Source organism: Leucopleurus acutus (genome assembly GCF_964270905.1).
Source record: "Leucopleurus acutus genome assembly, chromosome: 6".
Taxonomy (NCBI): Eukaryota; Metazoa; Chordata; class Mammalia; order Artiodactyla; family Delphinidae; genus Leucopleurus; species Leucopleurus acutus.
In genome coordinates, this window is record NC_139149.1 from 7,201,348 (window position 1) to 7,220,309 (window position 18,962).

General features: G+C 39.9%; 1 protein-coding gene across 1 annotated transcript in view; it reads right to left on the reverse strand.

The window, feature by feature from the left end:
• Positions 1-18,962, reverse strand: part of UGGT1 (UDP-glucose glycoprotein glucosyltransferase 1) — a 118,879-nt gene that overhangs the window by 33,869 nt on the left and 66,048 nt on the right. The window contains exons 19-22 of the mRNA XM_082841767.1: positions 6,465-6,585; positions 2,892-2,990; positions 1,961-1,984; positions 1,369-1,463 (exon numbers count right to left, since the gene is read on the reverse strand). Of these exons, the coding sequence (XP_082697893.1) occupies positions 1,369-1,463; positions 1,961-1,984; positions 2,892-2,990; positions 6,465-6,585 (339 nt within the window). The remainder of the gene's footprint in view (positions 1-1,368; positions 1,464-1,960; positions 1,985-2,891; positions 2,991-6,464; positions 6,586-18,962) is intronic.

The following is an 18,962-nucleotide window of genomic DNA, read 5'->3' on the forward strand; positions in this document are numbered from 1 at the left end:
CAGCATTCTTCTAGCCCCAATCTAAAAACAACCCAATTGTCCATCAAACAGACTAAACAAACAACACTTTGTGGTACGGCCATATGATACAATACTGCACAATGAAAAAGAACTAACTACCACTACCTGTAATAACAGGGGTAAATCTCCAAAATGTTGAGTAAAGAAACCAAACACAAACAAGTACGTATTATAAGAGTCCATTTAACTGAAGTAAAAAGCAGGCAAACCTAGGATGTGAGAAGAGGGACGGGGAGGGCTAGTGATGCGGCCACAAGCAGGGGCGTGCTTTCAGGACTTCGGTAATTGTTTCTGTACCTGCGTGGTGGTCACACGGGTGTGTTGACTCTGTGACACTACATCCTATTGATTTGTGCATGTCTTTTGAACCTATATTTTACTTCAATTACTCCCTCCCTTTTCTCCCACTTTTCACCACTTGAGCATTTGTCAATTTGAGTTAGAGTGCGTTATACGTGTTATCGTCCTTCGCCTGGACTACTCCTGATACAACTGACCGCACCATCCAGTCTGTTCCCTTAGACAATAAAGGCACTCAGCACATCAGTGAAGCTGAAATCACCTGGATATTTCAGTAAGCCTCCTTGGGACACAGAGTGGCAAGGGGACACAGGAGGGGTGTGAAACTTGGATGAAGATCCAATCTGAAACCGCTCAGGAAAAGGAAATGTAACATCTCTCTCTCTGACAATGACAATCTCTAGAAGGGTTGATTATTTTTCAACCGTTCACCACTGCCCATTCACTCCACTTCTACAGTTTATATGCTGCACAACTTTCAGACCACCCATATGTGCACCCCTCTGCATGCCTACACCTACTTTTATTATACACGTGCTAATGTGCCTCTGTGGTATTTCTCCCATATCTGGACCTCTCTCAATATAAGGACCCTGTCTCTCCCATACAATATACAACACAAACTTTGCAGCATCTGCAGCAAGAACATGAACAGTCATACAATAAAAACTTGTCTATGATGACGATCTTATTATTTTTTCCTCTAAAAGAATCTATTCCTGGGACTTCCCTGGTGGTCCAGTGGTTAGGACTCTGTGCTTCCACTGCAGGGAGCCCGGGTTCAATCCCTGGTCAGGTAACTAAGATCCTGCCAGTTGCACGGCACAGCCAAAAAAAAAAAACTATTCCCTTACATAAAGCCAGAATATTGCAGTCTTCTCTGTTTTCTCACTAGCTGCCAGACCTCTGAAAAAACAATGCTTCTTTCCCTCAAGCACCAAAAAAGCAGGATCCAGCCTCCCCACCAGAACATTATCAGCACACATACGCCCATGAAGATAACTGCAGCCTCAAACAAAGATACGGAGTGAAGCCGTAGATACTTGCCTGATGTTTAATAGCATCATACAATAATTGCCTTCCAGGAGGGCTATCAAAATCCCCAACAATCCAAAAAGTTACTGGCCTAATAAAAGAATCATCTGTAGAAGAACAAAAACAACATATTGAGTGGGAGGGGAAAAAGCACATCCTATGTTTCAATATTGCTATTAAGCCAAGTAATTTCTGAAAACCATGCAAAAACTAAGAAAATGACAAGTTTAATAAGGATACAAAGCAAAAGTTTTGAAACTCTGATACTAGAATGAAAGCAGGGTAACCTTCCATGCGGCTTAGTTAAAAACTAAGAACATGCACTTATTAGTTCTATTTTGATTTGGGAATCTGTTAGCATGTAAAATGAAAGAGTCTTTGAACGTGTGGATAACATATTATAGTCTTTAATCATATTCATTTATTAACTTTCTAAAATATACATATATATGTTGGCAAACATTTATACACAGAATTTATCTGCATTGATAAATTATCTGTTACCCACACGTTACAGAAACATCCCAATAAAGTGTCAATAAATTCTGAATTACAGTGGTGCCTGAAACCACATAAGATAGAACATTCTGAAATTTAAAGTTACCATAGATTTCCTTGGAGGACATTCCTGGACAAAAGTAAAGGAAAAAGAGTAGAAGAAAAGAAAATGTCATTTCTCTAATTAATGCCAACTTTAAGAGTCAAATTTTAAATAATGCCCAACATCACCTATGCTTCTTTTCGCTCCTTAGTCCCATTAGGGTTACAGCACTGTTCCAAGACCCCTCAGAACCAATCTCTTTGAGGAAACAAATGGAGCAATTGCCTGTACTTAAACATATATCTGGGAAACCAGAAATTCTCTCTGGGAGAAGACCACAGTAGATAAAAATAGCTGCCTTAGGGACTTCCCTGGCGGTCCAGTGGTTAAGACTCTGCGCTCCCAATGCAGGGGGCACGGGTTTGATCCCTGGTCAGGGAACTAAGACCCCACATGCCACATGGTGCAGCCAAAAAAAAAAAAAATAGCTGCCTTACATGACAGTCAGTGCTCTGAAAGGGTAATAAGTGTGACCAGAGGGGAGAAGCACCCGTCTGCCGTTAAGAGGATATCATTTTACACAATTTTAATCTGAATAAATAACTCTGCATCAAAATCAGTTTAAAAACGTGCACAAGGATTTCTTGTACCAAGCTGATCTTACAAATGCTAAAAACAATTAACCCAATATTGTCATTGAAGAGACAAGTCAAACCAATTTTCAATCCGTTAACCCATTTTTACATCATAATTCTTTTTCCATTTTGAACCATGAAAACATTTTTCTTTTTACCTTTAATGTCTATATAAAATTTATAAAGACAACATCTGAATTTTCAAATATATATAAAAAATTAAATTTTAAACAGATATCTTCTAGACTCAAATAATTATACAAAGTAATAAAAGAAATTATGGAATCTCTTTGCCAACAGACACTAAAAAAAACAAAGGAGAAACAAGTTGAATCCAAGGTAAGCCTAAAATGTATTACCTTTCTTGGTCAGATAATTCATACTATTGGCTACAGCAGCAGTCTTGCCTTGGGAATCCAAGACGGTAAATCTAGCATAATCATCCACAAAAAAGTTATCTGAAAGAAAAATTAAAGTAGATTTATAATTAATATGCCTAAATTCAATCTAATGTTAATATTCAATTGATAATCTCATTTGACCATAATATACATTTTAATAAAATGCATGAGCGAAATATATTGTTTCAAGTTTATTGAACAAGTTCACAACATGACCCACCCCATTAATCACATTTTAAGACACAAATAGAAAATGTACACATCTCACACATAACTCTCAGATATGTGTTTGTCGGTTTGATGGTTTAAATTTATTCTATTCCCACTCTTTTCACTTTACACCTACAGCACGATCTTTTAAAGAGACACTCTTAACTTCATCTCTCCTTTCCATAGTCCATCCCCATAGTAAACTCTTCCCTATCCTATTTGGGGGTAAGAGGGGATGAATGGGAGAGAAAATATTAAAAAAAAAACTCTTGTTTTAGTTATTTCACATCTACCAAAGTAACATTTTTAACCTTAACAGAAACAAAAGGTCATTTTCAGATATGTTTCTTTTCTGATTAGTGCCTATGGGCAATGCTCTTATTAATCATTTCCCCCTCAGATAACTCTTGCTAAAATTCCAGTTTCATCAAGTCATTCCCTTGCTCTCAATACTCTGTAATTTCTTCCTACCTACAAACTGGTCTCCAGCCTGGTATCATAAACCCCTTCTTTATCTCCAGCAATCTCCCCAGGCCTTTGCATTATTTACTCCCCAATACAAATGCCCCGTTTCTTGCAATGTCCTCCACCCTCCCATGTATTTGTCTGTCCACCCACTAACCCGTCTATCCTTTCACTCAACAAAGCACACCAAGGGCCTACTATCTGTTCAGTCAGTAGTCTAGCAAAGGTAAACAATGGTAAATAAGACAGACACTGCCCATGACTTCATGTAGCAAAAGGGAGGAAGCACCATGGCCTTAAAACTGAGTTGCCAGACAGCAAAGGCCAAGAGCAGCATAGATGATGGAGCTATGACAACTGGGTTAGGAGGATGCCAGCTGCTCTTTCACTGGGAGCTCCAAAATGCTCACCAAGCAAACTGCATCCTTGCCACTGTGGAGTAGCATCATTTCACAGCTGAGGACTGTAATACTCAGTGGAGAACGATACCCAAACACAGAACTACTTTTATGGTCCTTATTCATGAGTACTGCAAAGGTAACTCTTTATAATTTAATTTAAAATGATGGAAACGACAAAAACTCAGGACAAAAATTCATAACACTGCTTGCCTTGCTCTACTAATACTTCTGGTAAAAGGCACTTTCTTACTACTTTCTTTTTCAAATATAAGCATACATGTGCATTTTTCCTCTGCCTATATTTAAACATTTTCTTCTGCCTGAAAGGAAAGGAATTTAGTTTCAAGTAGAATAGGGGTAGTTGCAATAAAGTAACAACCATAAACAGATCTATATATTCACTATATTCAACTACAACAACAAATACACTTGGTTTTGACTTCACCATTACACATATCCTTTCCTCCCCAGTGAGATTTCCTGAGCAAGTGGTAACTCTACTGTATTTCCAGCAGTTTGTTAAAGTGCCCTTAAGAGTCTCCAGGAAGGCAAAAGGAACAAATTGTACCTGGGCTTAACCTCTTAAAAAGGTATTCTTGGGCCTCCCTGGTGGCGCAGTGGTTGAGAGTCCGCCTGCCGATGGAGGGGACACGGGTTCATGCCCTGGTCCTGGAAGATCCCACATGCCGCGGAGCGGCTGGGCCCGTGAGCCATGGCTGCTGAGCCTGCGCGTCCGGAGCCTGTGCTCCGCAACGGGAGAGGCCACAACAGTGAGAGGCCCGCGTACCGCAAAAAAAAAAAAAAGAAAGGTATTCTTGTGGAAACAACCTAAACACTCATCAACTGAGGCACAGATAAGCAAAGTGTGGCCTATCTATACAATGGAATATGAATCAGTCATAAAAAGGAATGAAGTCCTCCAGAACTGTCAGACAATGAAGTTATATTTATGTTTGTGATTTATGATATTTATTATCTGAAAAAAAGAAAAAGGAATGAAGTTCTGAGACAGGCTACGACATGGATGAACCTTAAAAACTTTATGCTAAGTCAAAGAAGCCAGTCACAAAAAACGTCCAATTATATGAAATATCCAGAATAGAAAAATCCATAGAAACAGAAACTTAATTAGTGGTTGCTGAAGGACAGGAAAAGGGGGAAATGGAGAGTGACTACATCATTTCTTTTGGGGGAGATGATAATGTTCTAAAGTTAGTGTGATGCTCACACAACTTTGAGAGTATACTAAAAACTGTGCACTTTACAACTGTACACTTTGAAAGGTTGAGTTTTATGGCATGGACACCAGGGGTCACCAATCCCCGGGCCACGGACCAATACCGGTCCATGGCCTGTTAGGAGATGGGCTGCACAACAGGAGGTGAGTGGTGGGTGAGCCAGCGAAGCTTCATCTGTATTTACAGCCACTCCCCATCGCTCGCATTACCACCTGAGCTCCGCCTCCTGTCAGATCAGTGGTGGCATTAGATTCTCATAGGAGCACAAACCCTACTGTGAACTGCGCACGCGAGGGATCTAGGTAGCGCTCTCCTCATGAGAAACTACTGCCTGATGATCTGAGGTGGAACTGAGGCGGTGATGCTAGCACTGGGGAGGGCTGCAAATACAGATTATTATTAGCAGAGAGGTTTGACTTGCATGGAGACCATAAATCAACTGCTTGCAGACTCATATCGAAACCCTATCAGTGAGTGGCAAGTGACAATTAAGCTGCATCTGGTGGCAGGCTTTAAGTCAGAATCCGACACTTATTTTAGTCCATGCGTAGCCCAACCCACACCTGAGCCCCAAGCTCAGGGCTTCCACTGATTCTGCATTATGGTGAGTTGTATAATTATTTCATTATGTATTACAATGTAATAATAATAGAAGTAAAGTGCATAATAAATGTAATGCACCTGAATCATCCCGAAACCACCCCCCACACACCCTCGGTCCATGGAAAGATTGTCTTCCACGAAACTGGTCCCTGGTGCCAAAAAGGTTGAGGACCGCTGATGTACACTATTTCTCAATGAAGCTCTATTTGTTAAAAAGGCATTCTTAAGTTCTCAGAGTATAGCTACCTGAGATATTTGTCGACATTATCACTGACTGACTGCATAATGAGAAAGAAGATAGCTGCTTAAGAGCTTCAGGACTGTAAGAAAGTCAACAATCTAGGTCCACTCTTACCATCTAATGCCTACATTTAGTTGGCATTTAAAAGGCACTGAATATCTTTCAAAGTTTACAAAGATTTATCCAGGAAGAATTTCTCTCCTTTTGGAGGAAACTCTTGTGAATTTAGAAGCTCATATAATGAACTCAAGGTGAAGGAAACTGTGTCACAATCTTGGGTTATCAGAAATTCTGAACATTACAATCCAATAAATGCAAAGATTCTGAAAGACAAATCAAAAAGGCCCCAAATTGTTCCTGAAATACTCCTTACTTGTTGCTGTTAAATCCAGGTATTCTCGCTCAGCTGTCAAAATCCTAGAGTTGATTCGGGGCACAACATTTGGCTGATTCATGATATATTCTACCACATCTTGATCATGGGACAGTTCACCCTAGAGGAAAAAAAAAAAGAAAACAGGGTGTGGGTGAGATGCACACTAAACAAATATGATCAATAATAATTTATTAGGACCTAAAAAATCATTAACTTTATAGTATCTTCTTATGTACTGATAATAGCTAAAAATTAGAAGTTACCACGTTATAGGGTCCTGTCAGTGCCAAGCAAGGTACTGTATGTACGGTATCTCTAATCTATTCAACAATGTGAGGAAGATGTGGTACCTATTTAAGAAAGGTTATGAAGAACCTAGGGGTAAGACAGGTATAAAGACACAGACCTACTAGAGAATGGACTTGAGGATATGGGGAGGGGGAAGGGTAAGCTGTGACAAAGCGAGAGAGGCATGGACATATATACACTACCAAATGTAAAATAGATAGCTAGTGGGAAGCAGCCACATAGCACAGGGAGATCAGCTTGGTGCTTTGTGACCACCTAGAGGGGTGGGATAGGGAGGGTGGGAGGGAGGGAGACGTAAGAGGGAAGAGATACGGGAACATATGTATATGTATAACTGATTCACTTTGTTATATAAAAAAAAGAAAGGTTAAATAACTTACTCAAAGTCACAGAGCTAATGAGAAGTGAATATGAAATGCAAACCCATGTTTATTTGATCTCACCACAGAAACAAACAAGCTCTAGAAATTAGTTGAAGAGTTAATACAAGCAAAAATCCATCCTGAGATCTACTCAGTTAGCTTCTCTCTAAAGAAGAAAGCCAAATTAATTCTCTCAGGTGTTAATATATTTAAAAAAAAAAAATCACCCCAAGCCTTCTTCAATCTCAGGCATTTCAATCTCAAGTAATCCTACATTTCCAGAGTCACAATTACACTGGGGGAGAAGAAATCATTAACTAAGGAATTAATTAAAGAATCATTAATTCTTCCCTTTATACTTCTCATATTATAGAAATACTTGTACTGCATGAGGGTGATCTAATGTAAAAACGGCTGTGGAAACTTGCAAGTTTTTCACACTTAATATATTTCATACTAAACCATATTTCAACATGATTTTCAGGGGGAATAGATGTGAACCAAATATACACAATCAAGTCTTAAAAATTCCACTCAGGCATCTTCTGTGGCTACTTATCTCAAGAGCAATAACTCACAAATTCTCAAACTATAAGCCAATAATGAGCATATGCGCCAACCGCATAATTCAAAAGACTTACAAAGGTAATCGATGACTTGCTATAGATGTAAGCTCATGTATAAAACTTTGGTCTCTATTATAAGCCTGAACTGATTCCAATAAAAAGCCTAACTCAAGGAGGCAATCTGGCAAATCTATCAAAATTTTACATGTACATACCTTCTAATGCAGCTCACCTACACACACATACACACGCACACACAGTGGTTGTTTCCAGAAACAAAAGATGAATGGCAGGGGAACAGGAACGAATAAATGACAGTTTCTCTTCATGTATACCTCTATCACACTATCTGCATATCATATGCTTTTATATATAGTGAATTTAGTGCAAAATTTTAAATGTACATTATTACCCTTTGACACAGTTCCAATAACTGGTATTTCTCAAAAAATTACGAAGTACAAAGATATACATATTAGAAGATTCACTGACCATTATTTACAAAAGTGTACATCTACAAGCAACGTCCAACATTAAGGGATAAAATAAATGATTATTCATTCTTAAAAAGGAATAGCAGCAATCTAAAAGTTTTAAGACAGAGTTATGTTCAGAAATGCAGTGCTAAGATATATTCAGTTAGAAAAGTAAGCTAAAAAGCTAAAAATGCACAAATACATATATATAAATCAATATGCAGAGACACACAGAAATATTTCTCCAGGGATGAGGGTAAGAACTTTCATTTTTACGTTATATAATTGAGTATTTCCCAAATTTAGTATTTTCTAAATATGTGTGGAAGCCCATGTAACTTTTGTCATAGTATTTAAATTCTTATCTAGCCAAACCCATTCATTTCATGTTTCATTCCTGGAGCTCCATGAAGAACAAATTCCTTAACGAAACTACTGGGACCTATTCTTATTCATGAGGAGACATGCAACCGAATTCGGCCAATATTTTTTTGTGTGTGTCTAAATGCATTAACAGCACAAGAAATAGCTTCTTTCAAAAATACTGCTTTTTTTTTTTTTTAAACAAATGATGCTGGGAAAACTGGACATCCACATGAAAAAGAATAAAGTGAGACCATTACCTCACAGCACACACAAAAACTAACTCAAAATATATCAAAGACATCAACATAAGAGCTAAACCATGAAACTTTTAGAAGAAAACATTAGGGACAATCTTCGTGACACTGAATTTGACTATGATTTTTATGATATGACACCAAAATCACAGGCAACAAAAAGAAAAAAGAGGTAAATAGGACTTCATCAAAAACTAATTTTAATACTTTAAAATTAATATTTAAAATATTATGACAAAAGTTATTTGTGCTTCTACACATATTTAGAAAATACTAAACTTTGTATATATAAATTGTATAAAGTAAAAATGAAAATTCTTCCCCTCATTGCAATCTCTAGAGAAATATTTCTGTGGTCTCCATGTATATTGATTTTTTTTTTTTTTTAATTTTTTGGCCACGCCATGCAGCATGCGGGATCTTAGTTCCCTGACCAAGGATCGAACCCATGCCCCCTGCAGTGGAAGCTCAGAGTCTTATCCACTGGACCGCCAGGGAAGTCCCATATTGATTTATACATAGGTATATGTGCATTTTTCAGCCTACCTTTCCAGTTGAATATACCTTAGCTCTGCATTTCTGAAGATAACAACTCTATTCAATACTTTTAGAATGCTGCATAATATTCCTTTTTACAAATGAACAGTAACATTTATTTCATCCTCTAATGTTGGACGTTACTTGTAGGAACTTTCGTGAATCAAAGGACACCATCAAGAAAGTGAAAAGAGAACTGACAGAATGGAAGAAAATGTTTGCAAATCATATGTCTGATAAGGGATAAATATCCAAAATATATAAAGAACTCCTACACTTCAACATCAATTTAAAAAAAAACCCATTTTGAAAATGGGCAAAGGACCCAAACAGACATTTCTCCAAAGAAGATATACAAATGGCTAATAAGCAGTTGAAAAGATGTTCAGTCTCATTAGTCCTTAGGGAAATGCAAATCAAAACCATAATGGGATACCACTTCACACCAACCAGAATGGCTATAATCAAAATGACAGAAACTAAGAGGTGTTGGTGAGGACGTGCTATGGAAAACAGTTTGGTGGTTCCTCAAAATGTTAAACACAAAATTACTGTATGATCCAGCAATTCCACTTCCAGGTATATGTCAAAAAGAACTGAAAGCAAGGACTTGCAGATAATTGTACAACTGTACAATTGTATAACTGAACTAAATGTTCACAGCAGCATTATTCACAATAGCCAAAAGGGGGAAACAACCCAAATGTCCATCAGCATTTGAATGAATAAACCAAATGTGGTATATACATCATTTAATCTTAACAGGAAGGAAATTCTGATACATGCTGCAACATGTATGAACCTTAAAATAAGCAAAACACAAAAGTGACAAACACTGTATGATGCCACTTACATGAAATACCTGGAATAGGCAAACGCATAGACACAGAAAGTAGAATACTGGAATCGCAGTAGGAAAAGTTACCTTTATGACATTTAACTTGCCCTATTACTATCTACTTGTCCCCAGCTATGCAGGAGCCTTGAAAACCAACAGCCCTGCAATAAAGGTGAAAACCAGCAGACTAGGAAAGTCTAGCATTCTCTTTATTTGAGCAGAATCAGACCTTACTTGGTGCCAAGTGTCTTTTTCCTGGAAGGTGTTTGTCAAAAACAATCAGGAGTAACTGTTTAATGTCTCAGTTGTTTGAGTGGTGACAGCAGTTGGGTTAACATAAAACTGGCTAAAAGGAACAGAAGAAAAAGCTAGGGAATGAGATGTCTATGAGGGATTTTGAAAAGTCCTCACATTCCTTGGAATCTAAAAGGCCACGTGCATGGTGGCCAGGGGTGTGTACACGCCCAGGAAAAATCTTTGAAGGCCCTAACCTCTTGGCCCTAACTAACCTTGACACTCGAGCAAGCAAGAGCGGAAGAGGCTAAGGCAGAGCTGTAAACCGCCTGGCTGAGAGCCGAAGTCACACTCCAGCATGCACACAGGCACACTTGGGAAAAACTGGGAGACTTTCTTGGATTCATGCATTTAAGAAAATCTCTGCTTATTCATTAGTCGACCAATAAGCTAACAAACAGAGACTTAAGAGGCTACATGCGATAAAGAATACAGATTTTAAAGAATCAATACAGTAAACTCACTAAACAAACAACAGCTGCAACAAACCTTGGCAGGGCAAAGACTCTGATTTATGAAGGTGTCACATTACATTAATTAAAACGTCCAGTTATCAACAAATTTTAAAGACATGCAAAGGAACAAAAGTGTGACCCATAACCAGGAAAAGCAGCAATTAGTATATACTGTTACCGAGAGAGTCCAAGCATTAATCCACAAAGTTTTAAAATCAGCTATTTAAATATATTCAAAGAACTAAAGGAAATTCTATCTAGCAAACTAAAGGTAAGTTTGAGACTCGTATCTCACCAAATAGATAATATCAATAAAAAGAAAAATTATGGAAAACACCAAATAGAAAAGCTGGAGTTAAAAAATATAATAACTGAAATGAAATATTCACTAGAAGGACTCAGCAGAATATTTCAGTAAAAAGAATCAGTGAACTTTAAGATACAACAAATGAGATTATACAGTGTAAGGAACAGAAAGAAAAAAATCTGTGGGACAGTAAACAGTATCAATATATGTATACATCAAGAAGGAGGAGAGGGGGCTTCCCTGGTGGCACAGTGGTTGAGAGTCCGCCTGCCGATGCAGGGGACACGGGTTCGTGCTCTGGTCCGGGAAGATCCCACATGCCGCGGAGCGGCTAGGCCCGTGAGCGATGGCCGCCGAGCCTGCGCGTCCGGAGCCTGTGCTCCACAAGGGGAGAGGCCACAACAGTGAGAGGCCCGCGTACAGCAAAAAACAAAAAAAAAGAAGGAGGAGAGGGAAAGAAAGGACAGTGTGTAATAAAGAATTTGGCTAGCTCCCTGTTTCCAGGGAGGTAACCTCTGAACCCTGAAATTTCCTGAATGATAGGAGTGGTGTCTTTGTTATTTCTGCAGGGCCCCTCAGACCACACCTGACAGTTTATACTAAAGAGGTGATTCGTGGTGGTGGGCCCTCAGGTAGTTTATGCTAACAAGATGACTCAGAATGCAGGCTGCCTAGGCCAGAAAGACAAATCATGTGTTTAGAGGATTGGTGTTTTGAGCAGCAAGACCTCCAGAAACAGGAGGGGGGGCTAGAGACTGAGTTTAGTCACATGGCCAATGATTCAATCAATAGTGGCTATGCAGGGATGTCCCTGGTGGCTCAGTGGTTAAGAATCCGCCTGCCAGGGACCTCCTTGGTGGTGCAGTGGTTAAGAATCCACCTGCCAATGCAGGGGACATGGGTTCGATCCCTGGTCCGGGAAGGTCCCACATGCCGGAGAGCAACTACGCCCGTGCGCCACAACTACTGAGCCTGGGCTCTAAAGGCTGTGAACCACAACTACTGAGCTCGTGTGCCACAACTACTGAAGCCCACTTGCCTAGAGCCCGTGTTTCGCAACAAGAGAAGCCACTGAAATGAGAAGACCATGCACCACAACAAAGAGTAGGCCCCACTCGCCACAACTAGAGAAAGCCTGTGTGCAGCAACAAAGACCCAATGCAGCCAAGAAAAAAAAAAAGAATCCACCTGCCAATTCAGGGGACATGGGTTTGAGCCCTGGCCCGGGAAGATCCCAAGTGCCGCGGAACAACTAAGCCCGTGTGCCACAACTACTGAGCCTGCGCTCTAGAGCCTGCAAGCCACAACTACTGAGCCCACAGGCTGCAACTACTGAAGCCTGTGCACCTACAGCCTATGCTCCGCAACGAGAGAAGCCACCGCAATGAGAAGCCCGCGCACCGCAACGAAGAGTAGCCCCTGCTCACTGCAACTAGAGAAAGCCCGCGTGCAGCAAAGAAGACCCAACGCAGCCAAAAACTTTGAAAATATACATATATATATACATATATATAGTGGCTATGAAATGAAGCCCCAATAAAAACTCTGGACACCAAAACTTGGCTGAACTTCCCTGGTTGGCAACAAGCCACATGTTGTCACACATCAGTGAGCTGGGAGGATAATATATCCTGACTTCATAGGGAAAAGACACAGAATTCTTACATCTGGAACCTTCCCAAGCTTTGCTGTGTGCACCTTACTCTTTGGCTGGTTCTGATACATATTCTATTACTATAACAATGCTAATTGTAAAGATGGCACTGTCCTGAGTTCTGCAAGCCATTCTAGCAAATTATCAAAACGCCTGCATTTGTAGCCAGTCGATCATAAGTAATAGTGGCCTGAGGATCTCTGAACTTGGGGCTGGTGTCTAAAGTGAAGACAGTCTTGTGGAGAACTATGTCCTTAATCTGTTAGGACTGTGGCCTAACTCTGAGTAGTGTGGTATCAGAAGTCATTACAGGCCAAAAGACTGTCAGAAGAAATAAAGGGTATTCCCAGATTTGATGGAAAATGTGAATTCACATATCTAAGAAATGTAATGAGGGTATATCCATATAATGTATGTTTTTCAATCTCAGCACTATTGACATTTTGGACTAGGTAACTCTTTGGAAAGGGAGGTGCTGTCCTGCATCTTTGGAAGGGGGAGGGACTGATCTCAGCATTTTAGAGGTTTAGCAGCATCCCTGATTCCTGCCCACTAGATGCCAGTAGCACCCTTCCCTTCCCCCAATTATGACAACCAAAAACGTCTCCGGACATTGACAAATGTGCTGCCAAGTGGGGTAAAATTGTTCCTTCTTATTGAGACCCACTTGTGTGATGGAATACTACACAGCTGTCTTCAAAAACTGAGAATACTCTATGCACTGAATTAGAAAGACTCATAATATGCATTTTGTTAAGTGAAAAAAGCCAAGGTATAGAATAGTTACGTAATTTGCTACCACTTTTAAATAAAGGTTGGGAAGGAGTAAATATTCATTGTTAGCATACAGATACAAAAATGCTTTGGAAGAATTCAGAGGAAACTTAAAACAGCAATTACCTATTATTGTAAGGTGGGTAGATGAATGGCTATATACAGAGGGAGATTTTTAGTTTTATTTTTTATGATGATTTAATAATCATGGGAATTTTTAAATAATTAAATACACTGATCAAAACTGACAAATCATTTCAGCCTTTCCATTAGCTCTGTCTTAATAATCATCACTTATAAGGGTGCCAGACCTTGATCTCCCTCTCAAGCTACTGAGAATCCTCAAGTGCACTGAGATTTTCTTTGCCTGTACATTGGTTTGGGCTCCTGAAACATCTGTATAGTGAGTCACATTTTGATGTCTTGAAAAGTGGAAAACTAAGGGAGTGGAAATACTGTAGTTTGTTGTAAAACACAAACAAGCAAGAAAGAAATGTAAAGTACTATAAGTAAGAAAAACTCAAGAGTTCCACACCTAGACATGCCCTTGTCATCTGAAAGATGACAGTATTTTCTATACAGAAAATGTTAAAGAATCCACAAAAAAACTCTTAGAGCTAATAAACAATATCAACATGGTTACAGCATATAAGATCAATATATAAAAATCAATTGCATTTCTATTCACTATCAATGAACTATCCAAAAACTAAATTAAGGAAACAACTACATTTACAACAGCATCAAAAAGAGTAAAATGTAAAATACTAAGGAATAAATTTAACAAAAGAAGTGTAAGACTTCTTCACTGAAAACGATAAAACATCATTAAAAGAAAGTAACAAGACCTAAATAAATAGAAAAACACCCTGCGTTCATGGGTTAGAAGATTCAATATTATTAAGATGTCAATATTCCCCAAATTGATCAACAGATTCAACACAATTCCTATCAAAATCCCAATGGCCCCTTTTTTGCAGAAACTGACAAGCTGATCTTAAGATTCTTATGGAATTGAAAGGGACACAGAAGAGCCAAACCTTTTTTTTTTAAAGGAACACCAACAGTCCAACCCAAACTTTCATTTAGATAAAAATCATTTCTCCATTACATTAAGGGCATAGTCAGGCTAAAGAATAGCCTTGTTTTCATTAGTAGCCATGTCACACTACACAGCCACGGTCATATTTATGGTGAGCTTGACATTTTCTCTCAGTATCCTAGCTAAGTCCTTTATATTTTTGTAACTAAAGAGCCCAGACTGGGACTTTTTCTAAAAACATTAGAAGTCTGCTCCAAAGGAGAAATGATGTCTCCACCTCCACAAACTAAAAACTGTCAACACATTGCAAATATTAATATTCCAGTTACAAACTTCCACGAGGAGGGGAGCGTCCCCAGCCATCACCTTATTACCAGATGTATGAGTATGTACGTACATGCTTGTGTGCACGTGCATGCGTTTTGTGTATGCATTGAAGACTGGTAACATGTACAGAATCACAAATGGCGGCTAAATCTAAGAGACTGTGGGCTATGTTAATTTTATTTGCTTTCTGGGGGTTCTTTTTGCTTGGATTTTTACGATTTGTCTGAAAGTGGAACAAGCACAAAGCACACATGCAAAGCTGAGCTTTAGGGGGCTTTTTGTTGGTTTTAAGCCCCTAATATTTTATTTTTCCTTGATCTTTCTCCTAAAAAACAAAGCCCCACATGTCTGATAAATTAAGGTTTCAGTTAGTCAAATTTCACTAGGGATTTCACAAGTTTTATAGACAACTGTCTGTAAGCTGAGCTGATGCAAAATGGCAGATGGGGCTGTCTGACCACAGAGAAGAGCCCGGTGAGAAGAGCAGAATAAAAAGCGGAGGTGTGCATTTAAATCAATGTGATTTGGAATCAGAAGAGTTCCTTTCTAAAAACATTCACCTTAGCAAATAGTGAGTTAAAATTTGTGAGGTTTATTTAAAACTACACAACGAGTTTTGAAACCACAAGGGCACGTAATTATCTTGTCTGTAGCGCACTCTTTGAACTCAAATCTGACTTTTTAAAAATATTCATTTTAATCTTCAAACTTTAAATCAATTGTTTTTCTCTGTGCTTGAGCAGTTTCCCATCTGTGAGGTGGTAAACAGGCTAGTGCTTTTTTAAAAACTTTTTTATTTCATATTAGCAATATAATACATATTCACTGATGAAAATATAATACAGAAGAGCCCAAAGAAAAACAACCATCCATAATCTTGCTGTTCATGAAAAAGCCTCTCATTTGAGGTACTTATTCCCAGCCTAACACACACAGAGACATACACATATACACATACAGACACACTTACATACGCACACACCTACCCAGACACATTCACATATATGCAGTAACAGGATCAGCCTGGCCACACTACTTTATAATCCACTTGCCAGAACCTGGCGACATATTATATAAACATATCTTTAGATATTCTTAGTTAACATCGTTTTAATAGCTACATTGTGCCCCATCATATTGTTAGATATTTAAATTATTTCTAATTCTTTGGTATCATAATGACTGCTTCACTGTACATTTATATATTTCATATTCATATATGTTTATGTAATTAATATTCACAGAAGAGCCAAACATTCTTAAAAAAGAAAAGCTCAAAGTTGGAAAACTCACACTTGATTATGACAATAATCAAGACTGTGAGGTACTTATATAGAAAAAGATATATAGGTGAATGGAAAACAAGAGACAGTCCAAAAATAAACCTATACATTAGTGGGCAATTTATTTTTGACAACGGTACCATGACAATTTAATGGGGAAAGACTACTCTTTTCAATAAATGGTGCTGGGGCAACTGAATATTCAAAAAGATACCCAAGGTGCATGTCTCAAATTGAACAGGGAAAAAGAGTTGGAATCCTACCTCACTCCATATACAAAAATTAACTGAAGATGGATCAAAGAACTAAATGTTAAGAGAAAAAACTATGAAATACTCAGAAGAAAACACAGAAATCTTCATGACCTAGGATTAAGCAAGAATTTCTTACATATGATACAAATACAAACAACAACAACAAAAAAAAGTAAATTGAACTTAATCAAAATTTAAAACATTTGTGCTTTAAAAGACACTACCAAGAAAGTAAAAAGAGAAAGCAGAAAATGAGAAAAAATATTTGAAAATCATAAATAATATGGAATTCATGTCCAGAATATACAAAGAACTCTTATAACTCAACAGTAATAAAACAAATAACCCAATTAAACACAGGCAAATAATCTGAACAGACACTTCTCCAAAGAGAAATAAATGGTCATAGGAAACAATGCTCAACATCATTCATGGCTGAGTAATGCAAATCAAAACCACAATGAGATACCACTTCACACCCACTAGGCTATCATCGAAGAGACAGACAATACCAACAACTGGTTAGAATTCAGAGAAAATGGAACCTGTATACATTGCTGAGAGGAAAGCATACGGGTGCAGGTGCTTTGGAAAACAGTCTGGCAGTTCTGTTAAAAATGGAATTACTATTAAAAATAGAATAACTACACTCCTAAGTGTATACCCAAGACAAGTGAGAACATATGTCTACATTAAAACTTTTACGGGATTGCTTATAGCAGCAGCATTATTCATAGTAGCCCAAAAAGTGGCAATAACCTAAATATGAATGGATAAACAAACTGTGGTATATCCACTGGAGGAACTATTATTTGGCCATAAAAAAGGAATGGAGCACTGACACATGCTCCAATAAGGATAAACCTTGAAAACATTATGCTAAGTCAGAGAAATCAGTCACAAAAGACCATATATTATATGAATACCTCTTTGTAAAATGTCCCAAACAGGCAAATCCATAGAGACTGAAAACAGATTCATGGGTGCCAGGGGGTGGGGTAGGGGAAAATGGGGAGTGATTGCTGCTGGGTGTCAGGTTTATTTTAGGGGTGAGGATAATGCTCTGAAATTAGACAGCAGTGACAGTTGCATAATTCTGTGTAAATACTAAAACCCACTGCATAGTCCACCTTAAAAGGCTGAGTTTTGGGGGTCTGGGAAGATGGCGGAAGAGTAAGATGCGGAGATCACCTTCCTCCCCACAGATACACCAGAAATACATCTACACGTGGAACAACTCCTACAGAACACCTACTGAACGCTGGCAGAAGACCTCAACCTCCCAAAAGACAAGAAACTCCCCCACGTACCTGGGTAGGGCAAAAGAAAAAAGGAAAAAACAGAGACAAAAGAATAGGGACGGCACCTGCACCAGTGGGAGGGAGGTGTGAAGGAGGAAAAGATTCCACACACTAGGAAGCCCCTTCGCGGGCGGAGACTGCGGGAGGCGGAGCGGGGAGCTTCGGGGCCGCGGAGGAGTGCACAGCAACAGGTGCGGAGGGCAAAGCGGGGAGATTCCCGCACAGAGGATCGGTGCCGACCGGCACTCACCAGCCCGAGAGGCTTGTCTGCTCACCCGCCGGGGCGGGCGGGGCTGGGAGCTGAGGCTCGGGCTTCGGTCGGAGCACAGGGAGAGGACTGGGGTTGGCAGCGTGAACATAGTCTGAAGGGGTCAGTGCACCACGGCTAGCCGGGAGGGAGTCCGGGGAAAAGTCTGCACCTGCCGAAGAGGCAAGAGACTTTTTCTTCCCTCTTTGTTTCCTGGTGCGCGAGGAGAGGGGTTTAAGAGCGCTGCTTAAAGACTCCAGAGACAGGCGCGAGCCGCGGCTAAAAGCGCGGACCCCAGAGACGGGCGCGAGCCGTGGCTAAAAGCGCGGACCCCAGAGACGGGCGCGAGCCACGGCTAAAAGCACAGACCCCAGGGACGGGCAGGAGACGCTAAGGCTGCTGCTGCCGCCATCAAGGGGCCTGTCTGCGAGCACAGGTCACTATCCACACCCCTCTTCCGCGGAGCCTGTGCAACCCACCACTGCCAGGTTCTCGGGATCCAGGGACAACTTCCCCAGGAGAACGCACGGTGGGCCTCAGGCTGCTGCAACGTTACGCCGGCCTCTGCCGCCGCAGGCCCGTCCCACACGCAGTGCCCCTCCCTCCCCCCCCCGCCCCGGCCTGAGTGCGCCAGAGCCCCCGAATCAGCGGCTCCTTTAACCCCATCCTGTCAGAGCAAAAAACAGACGCCCTCCAGCGACCTACACGCAGAGGCAGGGCCAAATCCAAAGCTGAGCCCCTGTGAGCTGTGAGAACAAAGAAGAGAAAGGGAAATCTCTCCCAGCAGCCTCAGGAGCAGCGGATTAAAGCTCCACAATCAACTTGATGTGCCCTGCATCTGTGGAACAC